Source organism: Phodopus roborovskii, unplaced genomic scaffold, assembly GCF_943737965.1.
Source record: "Phodopus roborovskii unplaced genomic scaffold, PHOROB, whole genome shotgun sequence".
Taxonomy (NCBI): Eukaryota; Metazoa; Chordata; class Mammalia; order Rodentia; family Cricetidae; genus Phodopus; species Phodopus roborovskii.
The window spans coordinates 306153-318296 of NW_026125751.1; the positions used below are offsets into that span (position 1 = coordinate 306153).

At 40.4% G+C, this 12144-nt stretch overlaps 1 protein-coding gene and 1 gene segment (V, D, J or C); both read left to right on the forward strand.

The window, feature by feature from the left end:
- Nucleotides 1-1056: 1056 nt before the first annotated feature.
- On the forward strand, nucleotides 1057-5938 carry LOC127217601 (immunoglobulin iota chain). Its single transcript, XM_051178581.1, has 3 exons — nucleotides 1057-1105; nucleotides 1218-1505; nucleotides 5589-5938. The coding sequence occupies exons 1-3, from the start codon at nucleotides 1057-1059 to the stop codon at nucleotides 5936-5938; spliced, it is 687 nt and encodes a 228-aa protein (XP_051034538.1).
- Nucleotides 5939-11347: 5409 nt separating this feature from the next.
- LOC127217602 (T cell receptor alpha variable 22-like) lies at nucleotides 11348-11872 on the forward strand. The segment is given in 2 exon segments: nucleotides 11348-11399; nucleotides 11571-11872. Coding segments are annotated over 2 exon segments (354 nt in total).
- The last annotated feature ends 272 nt before the right edge of the window (nucleotides 11873-12144 follow it).

The following is a 12144-nucleotide window of genomic DNA, read 5'->3' on the forward strand; positions in this document are numbered from 1 at the left end:
AGAGATACCATAATAGAGGGAGCCATTATAGGTTTGAAGAGAAAACTGGCACTAGGAAATGTCCAGAGATCTACAAGGATGACCCCACTTAACAATCTGCACAATAGTGAAGAGGCTACCTTAAATACCCTTCCCCAATAATAAGATTGATAGCTCCCTATATGTCATCCCAGAGCCTTCATTCAGTAGCTGATGGAAACAACTAAACACTGAGCAGAACTCCTGGAATCCAGTTGCAGAGAGAGAAGTGATGAGCAAAAGGGTCAGACCAGGCTGAAGAAATCCACAGAGACAGCTGACCAGAACAAGGGGGAGCTCATGGACCCCCAGACTGATAGCTGGTAAACCAGCATAGGACCAACCTAGACCCTTTGAACTTGGGTCTCAGTTAGAAGGCCTGGGAAGTCTATGGGAACTCTGACAGTGCAACCAGGATGTATCCTTGGTGCACAAAAGGACTTTGGGAGCACATTCCCCATGGAGGGATACTCCCTTAGCCTAAGACATGAGGGAGGGCCTAGGACCTACCACAAATATCTTGACAGATTTTGATGATTGCTCCTGGAAGGCCTCACCATCTCTGGGGAGGGAATGAGGAATGGGACAGAGAGGGGTTCGTGGGGGGGTGAGAAGATGGAAGGGAGAGGGAACTTGGATCAATATGTAAAATAAAAGAAAACAACAACAACAACAACAACAACAAACCCAAAACCCAAAACAGAGATCTCATCAGTTGCTCTACTATAGAACTTTCATATCAGGTTGAATCCTAAGAATAACAATATTGAATAAATTAATGACCTTTGCTTATATCCTTTATTCTGATAAGGGCAGCTTGAAGTCTGAGATAGCATTATGAATGATGTTGACGAAGAGAGCACATTTCTGAGAGTAAACCAAGAGACCATAGTTAAGTCTCTGTCCACCAGGGGGCAGAGTTTTCTAACACAAGATCATTTTCTTTGTGAATTATAAGCTTCATAGGTTCATCATTTGATGTCATTTCATCATTTCTTCATGTGAAGAGTCAAGGACATTTCTTGGGTAACACTAGAGATGAACATTTTTCTGGCTTTAATGACTGTGATGCTGCTGATCATGCTTGGTAAGTGAAGTGACTTAAAATTTGCACTTGTTATTCTCTGATGTCACAAAAATATTTAATCATATAAGAGCTTTTGCCTTAATGTGACACAGATATCCTCTTCTTCCTCCAGGGAAGACCCATGGAGACTCAGTGACCCAGAAGCAAGGTCATGTGACTCTCTCAGAAGGCGAATTTTTATTTATTAACTGCACTTATTCAACCACATCATACCCGACTCTTTTCTGGTATGCCCAACATCCTGGAGAAGGCCCAGAGCTGCTTTTGAAAGTCACAACAGCCAACAACAAGGGAAGCAGCAGAGGGTTTGAAGCTACTTTTGACAAAGGATCCACTTCCTTCCACTTGCAGAAAGCCTCGGCCCAAAAGTCAGACTCGGCTGTGTACTACTGTGCTCTGAGTGACACAGTGGCACAATCTGCAGGGGGAGCTGAACCCTGAGAAGCAAACCCTGAGAAGCAAAAGAAAGCCTGACTTCTGATTATCTGTCTTTCAGATGACTGTTTTCCACACAGTCTGTGCTGCATAAGTGATTATCATTTGTTTTCTTTCTGTAGTTTCTTGGCCATGTTTATACACCTCTTCATCCTAAAGTATTCCTCTGTATGGTTGGTCTCACGAACATGAATTCTTGGTCTCACGAACATGAATTCTTTTAGCCTATTTTTATCATGGTTCATTTTCTTTCTCCATCTATGGCAGATAGTTTTTCTGGGGACTGTGGTCTAAGTTGGCATGTAGTGTCTTTTAGAACTTAATATACATTGCTCCAGTCTCTGATAGCTTTCAAATTTTCCATGAGAAATCAGGTGTGGTTATGGTGGATTTTCTTTTATATATATCACGTGTGTGTGTGTGTGTGTGTGTGTGTGTGTGTGAGTGTGTGTGTGTGTTTATTTTAGCTTTCCATACTCTTTCTTCGTTCTGTATGTTTTGTGTTTTAACTATGATATTCAATGTGGAATTTCTTTTATTGTTTTATTTTTTTAGTTTGATAACTTTCCTTCTATAATCTTTTTGAAGAGCCATCCTATCTCATTGACTCAGGGTTCTTCTTCATCTATGCCTATTACCTGAATATATGGCTTTTCAAATGTGATATTATTATGATCATGTGCATTTTAGGTGTATGTGTGCCTGTATATCACATACATGACTGATACCAGAAGAGGCAAAAATGGATGTCAGATCCCCTAAAACTGGAGTCACAGCTGTTTATGAGTCACCATATGGGTGCTTGGTTTTAACCAAGATCCTCTTTAGACAATCATTTGGTACTCTGTCTATATAGCTTCTAAATGAGACATTTCTATGGTGTTCTACTGTCCTTGCATGTTTCTTTCTTGTGTTTCAAATTTTTTCTTATTTTTATTTGAGCACTGATATTCTATCTTCTATTCATCCATTCTCCTTGCAAGGCTTCACTCTGAGTTTTCTCATGGGCTTATTAAGCTTTAATTTCATCTTCATTTCAGCTTGAATTCTCTTCACTATTTCTATATCTGGATTGTCTTCTTCATTTTATCCAGCCTTATGCTTTGCCTTCTTGGATATCACTCAAGAATTTAATTAATTTATGATCATATTCTTTAAGTCCATTGAACTGTTTATGTCATCTTTAAGTTCCTTGAATTCTTTAATGAAGTTTATGGTTGTCATTTGAGTTTTATGTTCTGAGGTTCATCTATAGTAATTCTGGATATGGGGTATGGACAGTATACTGTCTTGACCTTTCATATTACTTGTGTTTTTGTGATTAGACTTGGGCATTTGGAATTCTTTGACTTGTTTTATGTCTTATGAGGATAGAGTATGCTGAGCTAGTACACCATATTTGCCTGCTGGATGAAACTCAGAGGTTGACCATGATACAAGGGGAACTAAATAGTCTCAACTAGGCCCCTAGTTGTAGATATAGGGTATGTCTGGTGATTGGGGAGGGTACAGGAAGAGTCAGGCATATTCAATCTGCTGTGCTGGTGTGAAAGGACAGGGCTGGGCCTTGAGGTTGGTTATAAATAGTAAAACCTTTTTAAGGAAGAACCCCACCATGACCCCTGTGAACATGCTCATAAGTGGAAAGATCCCATTGCCCTGTTTGTGTTTGCAGTGAGCGTCACAAATTTCTCTTTTTAAGTTCTATCTTTGCAGAGTGTGTCATTGTACATCAGTGGATCTCATTGAGATTTTTATTTAAAGCCCCATCAAGGGACTTCTCCCCCCACCTCTTGGGTTATCAGCAGCCAATGTTATGATCTTTAATTTTCTGTTGTTTACTTTGGGACTCCCACACTTCTGCATATTGCTCCTCTCACCTGGCAGAGACACACTTGATGCTTTGTTTCAGGTTCTCAGGAGGCAGAAAGTGCTTTGTGTCTCTATCAGTCATCCTCCTGCTCTGCCATGAGAACTGTTAATCCAGTCTTAACATTTTATTGAAAGTCTCTTACAGGGAGGTGTGTATCTCCCTAAACTGTGCTTCAAGTTTAGTTTCATGATTCTGTTTGGACATTTCTTAAGGCCACTGTGCTTTCTGTCTTCTGCTGTCTTCATTGTTGTGTCTCCTCCTTTAGATTTTTTTTTTTTTTGATAATGTCTCCCTGTATGTCTCAGGCAGGCCTTAAGCTCATATTCTGTTGCTTCAGCCTCCCAAACCTGAATCCCTTCTGGGATTATAAGCATACCACATTTTGATTACATCCTCCCTATAGTTTCATATGTACTGAGAAATGAGTGTTGTTACTGTCATGGACAGTACACTCTTGGAAAAACAGTTTGAGTTTGAGCATCTTTCCCTCATTCTGTTCCCTTTGCACTTGTTGATGGGAAAGGAAGGGCATGATCAAACCCTGTTTTGTGGATGGTGATTCATGTCTCTTGAGTAGGAAAAGGTCTTTAGTCACCAGCTTATGCAAGCTCTCAAAGCCCATTATGGGGCAGTGTAGCAGGCACAGAGTTCCTTGTGCTCACAGATACTATTAAGGGAGCCTGTAATGTAAAACACACAGGGCTGTTTTTCTAGGGAAGGAATGCATAATCCGATATCTGCCCAGAAGTCTGGGAGCAGAAGTGATGACTAACCTGGTGAACTGTGTGCCATCTCTGTGCCAGAGACCACACCAACCACCCCAAACCACACTCTTTTCAAATGCTCAGATTTCTTAGTCAACCATACTGCCTTCTTACTGCAAGCAGGTCTTCATGCTGCCAGCCTTGCAGGTCTCTGGAGGAAACTTTCCTCTGGAGGAAAGTTGCATCCTGACTTATTTCTAAGTGCACCCAGTTCATCACTGTCATAGGTTTTCTTCTGGTGCCCATGGCTTGATGACTATGTTTGAAATGGAGAGAGGGTAAAAGCCACAGTGAGAAGGAAGAAGAGAAAAGAAGAAAAAAGAGAAAAGGAGATGGGGTCTGTGTCAGAAAGAGGGAGGTGAGAGAAACCAGAACTAGAACTTTCACAGATCAATCCTACAAAGGAATTCACTGAAGAAAGATGAATAAAAACTTAGACAAACAAGTTTTCTAGGTATTACTGAGAGTTTAGGTACTAAACACAGGTCCAGCTCTCCTGGTTCAATGCACAAATGTTCTATTTAGATACAAGTGTGCTCTTGGCACAAAGTGAAACGAAGCATTCCAGATTTTACAGTCTCTGGTGAAGATAAACAGTCTGTTCAGGCCATCTGTAAACCTTGAAGATGGATTGGTATGAAGGTGTCTGCAGTGACAATGGTCAGCGTTATGCTTTATGGAAGAAGTTCATTCAGATTTCCATGCATACATTTTCTAGGTGATTTTTCAGTACAGGTGGCTACAGAGACAACATGTGCTGAGCGTGCACACACTACCTCACCATCCACCCTGACCTGGAACGCAAGTCTCTTAAAAACACCTACTGAACTCTCAAGTGCTTTACCTTTTAATAATTAGGCTAGGAGAGTTTGCAGATTGAACATTTCTTTGGTCACTATGATGACCCCACAAGGTGGCAGTGTTTGCATAGGATCCTGAGCAAAGCTCTCAAGTGGGAGAGAAGGGGGAAGTGGGGAAGGGCAGGAAGAAGGAGAGGGGTAGAGAAAGGGCTGGGGGACAGGCTTGGTGCTGCTGAGGTGATGAAGTAGTCACTGTTGTGATTGCTAACAAAGCTGCTTTTCATGTTTCCTTAAGCAGGAGATGTGGAACTTTTGAATGTGACTCTGAGTTTAGAGCTGAGAATCTGAATGCTCAGTGAAGAGGGAGGAAGAGAATGAAATCCTTGGGTGTTTCCCTCGTGGTCCTGTGGCTTCAGTTAGACTGTAAGTTTGGGAATTTCTGTGGGATACAGGTGTGATATATAAAGTTGTTGCTCTCTCAGGCTAACGGTAGAAACACAGGTGTTTTTAATCTCTAGTTAAGGAGGGAGAGGTCTGTGAAAAAGCTTTCTGGGGTATCTATATCCATGTGCATCCAGTCCTATTTGTCTGACCTTTGTCTTTCTGCACAGGTGTGAGCAGCCAGCAGAAGGTGCAGCAGAATCCAGAATCCCTCAGTGTCCCAGAGGGAGCCATGGCCTCTCTCAACTGCACTTTCAGTGATAGTGCTTCTCTGAACTTCTGGTGGCACAGGCAGCGTCCTGGGAAAGGCCCTGAGGTGCTCATGTCCATCTTCTCCAATGGTGAAAAGAAAGAAGGCAGATTCACAGTTCACCTCAATAAAGCCAGCCTGCATGTTTCCCTGCACATCAGAGACTCCCAGACCAGTGACTCAGCTGTCTACCTGTGTGCAGTGAGCACACAGTGCTCCCCAGGCACCTGCATCCTGTACCCAAACCACTGGGACCCAGCAAGGCCTTAGATAGAGCACAAACTGGGAAACTCTTTTTATGCTATTTGCAATGAGAATTAACAGCAAGAGTAGAGAGAGAGGGTTTGACTTATAGGGAACAATCTTGATATTTTCAAAATAAGCAGTCCTGAAGGAAAAGGCACACTGTTTTTGTGGCTGGAACATTTTTCACTCTTCCCTTATGCTGATGGTTCTACAACCGTGTACATACTCTTTATGTGCTGATCTTGTTGAGCAGGATGACATAGACATGACCATGAGAGGCTCTTCACACCATGTCATAAAGATACCTCTACAGCACTGTGACTTAATTGCTTTTTAAAATCTTTCAATTATAAAATGTTTTTTAATTTTGAAAAACTTCCTTAGGATATAGCATATTTCTCTATGGAAGTTTTATACATATTTACTTTTTGTTGACTCTTCCCCGTTTATCTTATCCACCACATCTGCAGTTTCCATGCTTAAGGAAACCTCCTTCTTCTAGTTTCTTAATATGTGCACACACTCATAGTCACATGATACATACAGATAAAATGTAGAAGCAAAGATTTGCATGCATTTGTCTCTCTGAGGCTGGGATAACTCAGTTACTACAGTATGTTCCAGCTGCATCCATTTTCTTGCATATTTTATCATTTCATTTTTCTTTATTGATGTATATTATTCATCTATATACATATAATTGATTTTTTGCCTGAACTGTGCAGAGTTTGTTTATTGGACCTTGTATCTGAGGACCTGAAAGAATAGGGTGGACAATGGTCTGATGCTGTAGACAACCTTGCTTCAATTTCAGAGTACTTTTATACACATATGTAATGAAGAAAGCAATTATACAAAGAAGGTTGTTTGAATTCAGAAAAACATGTAAATAAATTCCAATACATACATATTTAATATTAAAATAGCATCCCTTTTCTAATTTTTTGAGGTGAATACAATTGCCTTCCACAAACTACAGATTATATCTGGGAGCAGGAAAGCAAGTCAGAAGGCCATATCCAGAGTCAGGGTACATTGACCAGATTGGGTTTTATAGCTGTGATCTGATACCTACCCATGTTATAGCTGTAAGTTGTAAACATGTCTTATAAACAGAATATAAATGTTTCCCACAGGAGACATAAAATCACATTCAAGAACAATCCTTAGTCTTTGTAGATATTCGAGCATCATATTTGGAATGCTCTAGCAAAACAGAACTGTAAAAGTCATCAAAAATGTCTTGAGAAAGTTTTAAATTAAAAACTAACTAACTTTAGTTATAGTTACATAAATATGAGGATTGGATGTGGGAAACTGGGGTTTAATATGATATTTCATTGTATATGTGTATGATGTCTTCAAAAATAAAGATTGAAAAGGCATTGAGAAATAAAATGGTGCTCTAGATTAAAAATATTTAGAAGTTTACTCAGCTTTTTAATTGTATAATTCTGACAATTTTCCAATAGGATACAGCTCCAATTTGAATATTGATTATGTTATTATAGGCCTGTGGTTGTTTGAATGAGAAAGTTCCTCATATTCTCGTTATTTAACACTTGGTCCATAGTTTGTAGCAATATTTGGGGGATATTAAGGAGTTGTAGCCTTGCTGAGGAAGCTAGTCCCTTGGCTGGGCTTTGAGAATTAAAGCATCACACACTTCCAGTTTCCTTTCTCTACTTCATGATGAAAGATGTAATCTCTCAGCTTCTTGGTCTGTAAAAAGACAGAAAGAAATCAATTATCTGTACATATTAACAGATAACATTATGTGGGTCTTGATTTAAATTTAAGAATGTAGGAGGAGATAATGGGTTATGCCTCTCATGTCTTTGTTGTACCTATGTTCCCCACCAGTTTCTTTATGAATGTGGATTTGCAGCAGTGTGTGGGCATTTCCACATGCACATGAATTAGTAGGATTTGTGTTAGACTTAAGAGCAAAACTGGCAATTCAATTGGTTCTCTCCTCCCCTGCATCCGATGCCAGTTTAAATGGCCTCCAATAGAGTTCCTGATTCTCTCTAAATCTAAAAGATTTAGGCCTCCTCTTCTCAGTGTACTTATCTCCATGGTCCCACTAGAGTGACCATAAGCTTTGCTTACAGAATTTAATAACTTTTCTAGTCCATTGTACCAAATGCTTTCAAAAATAGTCAAGAGAAGTAAAAGCCATATAGACATGTCTACAATTGTAATGACCCTACTTCCTTGGTACTAGTGTCTATCTGGTTTCTTTTTTGTTGCTGAGGCAAAATACCCTGACAAGAAGCACCTGGGAAGAAAGGATTTCTCTTAATTCACAATTCCAGATTATCAGTCATCATGGATGGAATGTCAAGGCAGCTAGAACTAAAACAGATGATCTCATCATTATGGGCATCAGGATGGAGAGAACTGAATGTGAGAATTCTCATTACTCAGCTAGCTTTCTCTAAAGTTGAAGGACCCAGAGCAGGAGTATTGCCACCCACTTCCAAGAAAGCAAGAACCAGCCTCTCCTTTACCTTATAATGGGTCCTCTGCACCTAAAACCACACCCAAAGGGTGTGGCCACCACCACAAGTTCACTGCAAGGAAAGATGCCACTACAAGGCAGGATCTTCACACATTACTTATATCAACCAAGAAAATCTCCACAGACTTGCCCACCCTTGATCTAGACAATCCATCATTGAGACCCTTCTCTGCTGAACCTGTTCTTGGCTTTTTTATTTCCTCCAATGTATTCCCATCTTCTGTCCCTTTGACAGATACTTTTTTTTTAACCACTTCAAAACATACAATGTATATTTCCATCTTATAATAATCACTCCCAGGTTAATGTCTGTATATAGGAAATTGTTTCAGTACTATACATATACACAAGTAGTAATTTTAGCGTTCCTCAAACAGCTGATAAACTAGTTACAATTCACAAATAACTAATAGAAACAAAGCCATCACACCATCTAAGAGCATGATTATCCTCTGACCTAAGGGATTGTCCATTTGCTTCACTCTTTTTTCTGCTACTAGAGGGAAATATTTATGTGAATATAGAGAGGAACCTTAAGTAGATGGATGATGCTGGATCCTGTTAGATAAACAGCAGTGTTTGTGCTAATCAGTAGGTGCTGATACAAGGGAACTCATTGCCTTGTGTGTGCTACTGTAACGAAGCCCACAAGACTTGTTAGTACAGTTTACATTATTCTATTACTATTGGTTTTTGAGATTATAGTATAATTACATCATTTCTTCCTTCTCTTTTCTCTCTTCAAACCCTCTCATATTACCCCTCCTTTTTCTTTTACAAATTAACTTCTTTCTTAAAATTAAAGGTATATGTTTATATGTATGTTGCATATATATATATACATATATATATATATTGCTAAATATAACTTTCCCACGTTATGTAATGTTATTTGTATGTATGTTTTCAGGGCTGACCATTTGGTACTGGATAATTAATTGTTGTCCTCTTCATTGGGGAATATTATTTCTCTGACTCACAGAGATATCTTTGTTTGCCTGCAGATTTTTTTGTTGTTGTTGTTTGTTTTCCTTTTTTGTGTAGAGCTAAGGTGTGGACTTTGTCTATACACTTTGTTATATCTACTGTTGCTGTCCTTGGTCAGGTCAAGTCTAGCTAGTTCTGTTTCACTAAAAGGTATGCATTCAATGTATCACTTTCTATGAATAAATACAGTAAGTACATTACTAAAAAAGTTCTGTCATTTCACATATTTCCCCATGATTATAACTCTATAGCAAAGGTATTGGCAGCATAATGCTCTAATCTAGAAAATGAAGACAGAATTTGAGTATTAATGGTGAAATGGATAAGGGAATCATTAGGGGAATTCAGCCTTTGGTGCAATGTTCTTTTATTTTGCTAGTTCTTATGAATATGCATATAAAATCATAAAAGCACTCACAGTGATTCATGCCTATTATTTTCCATTGTTTCCATGAAGTGTGAGTGTGGGAAGAAACCCTGCCTGCCTTCTTCACAGTCTGACCATCTGCATGCAGACATTTCTCCTGTTCCCAGGGTCACATAACTCTCAGCCATGCTATTCTCTGATCTTGTTTGTTTTATTCAGATACCTGTATTTTATTCTTCTTTATTAGAGTGTACACCAGTGTCTCCTCCCTTTCATGCATTCTTACTATTTATTTTCAGTAAAACTTTAGTCAGTGCTTATGGATTTAACTAAATTATAGAAATACCACATAAGAAATATCAGATTATTTAGAGGTTTAATTTCCCTGCTATATTACTTTTAAAGTGATTCTCCTTTAACCCCCATTCTATCTAGACCATCATGTCTCTGACTATCTTGCATTTCCTCCATCACATACTAAAGAAGTCACCTTTGTTGATGGTGATGGTCCACAAGGGGGCAGTGCAGGCTTCTCAGAAAGCATTTTCTGCCATGCCTAAAGGGTTGGGTAGTTAAAGACATCAGAGAACATGTGAGGCAGTCAGTCACAGGTAGCAAAGTTTATTCCTGGCCATTAGTTTTGCTATTCTGTGGAACCATAAAACTAGATGAGTCTGGACACCCTCTATGAGGATGACTTCTTGAGGAGACAAAAGCACTGAATTTAAATAGAAAACATATAACCCCATGACTTCAAGTTTTAAAATTTTATGATGAAAATCCCTGGAGTTCACTGATCCAGGTATTATTCTAACACCTATGATAGCTAAACTTTCTATTATCTCCTTTTAGACTAGCAGGAACAAGAATAGTTAGTTAGGGAGAAAAGTAATAAGTTACAAAAACAGAAGAAGACAATAGAGAGAACACCGCTGAACTTGACCTGCGGTCTGTGGGTCTGCAAGGTGCAGTGAAGGGGCTTGAGAAGGAGGACAGAGGTAGAAAATGACTCGGGGTGAATGTTGTATGCAGAACCTGATTGTTTTAACAGGTGGAAATTCCATTGAAAACATTTCTTTGCAGATGTTGACCTGCTGGTTTCAGGAAAGTGTATGAGCTCCTCAGCAGACATTGCATCCAATCAAAGAGTTTTCATATAACAGACTTACAATTTCTGTCAAATTATGGAATTTAAGAAATGGCTTGCTCTATCCTTTATGCTCTGATGTATGGAGACCATGGCTCTTTCCTGATGTATCATCTCCTCCTCACATTTTTCCTCAAATGTCTCCTACTTCAACTGTTAAAACAAATAGACTAACTAAACCTCTTCAGTTTCACGCTGTAGGTGGCATGGCCTACTGCTTCCCTTCATGGTTTTCATCACAGCTCTGCAGCAGTTACTGTGAGGCTTCACTGGGCTGCTGTGGGCGTGGTTTTTATCAAGATGAAAGAGCTCAGATTTTGTTGGTGCCTGGTGAATGAGGGAGAGCCTGCTCACTGCAAACTAGACAGTGGAGCTGGGTAAAGAAGTTTTAGCAGGTCGACAGGATCCATGGAGAGGAGCCTGGGAGCTGTGTTGGTGCTGCTGTGGGTGTGGATTTGCTGTGAGTTGTGGCTCTCCCATATGGGACAGAGGTGAACCTCGGCTGACAGCAGGAGGTGCAGAACAAAGCTGATTCAAAGCTCCTCATGGCTGTCTCGTGGAATATAGGACAGGGTGGAAACTGCGGAATGATAGCCCCCATCATATGGTTTGTTTTCCTTTATCTGAGCAGGGGTCAGAGGGATGCAGGTGGAGCAGAATCCTCCAGCCCTGAGTCTCCACGAGGGATCGGGCTCTGCTCTGAGATGCAATTTTTCTACCACCATGAGGAGTGTGCAGTGGTTCCGCCAGAACTCAGTGGGCAGCCTCACCAGTCTGTTTTACCTGGCTTCAGGAACAAAGGAGAATGGGAGGTTAAAGTCAACATTCAACTCCAAGGAGCGCTACAGCACGCTGCACATCTGGGATGCCCAGCTGGAGGACTCAGGCACCTACCTCTGTGCTGCAGAGGCACAGTGCTGCCAGCAAGCCTGAAGCCTGGCCCCAAACTGCAGCTGGGTGTGCAGCTACAGCCCTACCACAGAGAGACTTTGCAGGAGGCTTTGCACAGCTGTGGGGGTCCCAGCTTATGTGCATCTCTGTCATCTCTGCTGACATCGTATAGTTCAGGATGGATCCCATAGGCTCACATATTTGCATGCTTTGTTTCCAGTTGATGGCCTGTTTGGAAATCATTGGGAGGTGCGGCCTTGTTGGTGGAAGAACTGGCGGAGATGTGCCACTAGAAGTGGGCCGTGAGGTTAAAA

What these genes read in the sequence shown, in the direction of transcription:
- LOC127217601 (XM_051178581.1), top strand. Translation starts at nt 1,057, where the DNA reads ATGAACATTTTTCTGGCTTTAATGACTGTGATGCTGCTGATCATGCTT. An exon ending in GATGCTGCTGATCATGCTTG is followed by an intron (nt 1,106 to 1,217) that starts GTAAGTGAAGTG and finishes TTCTTCCTCCAG; the next exon opens with GGAAGACCCATGGAGACTCA. An exon ending in TGTGTACTACTGTGCTCTGA is followed by an intron (nt 1,506 to 5,588) that starts GTGACACAGTGG and finishes CTTTCTGCACAG; the next exon opens with GTGTGAGCAGCCAGCAGAAG.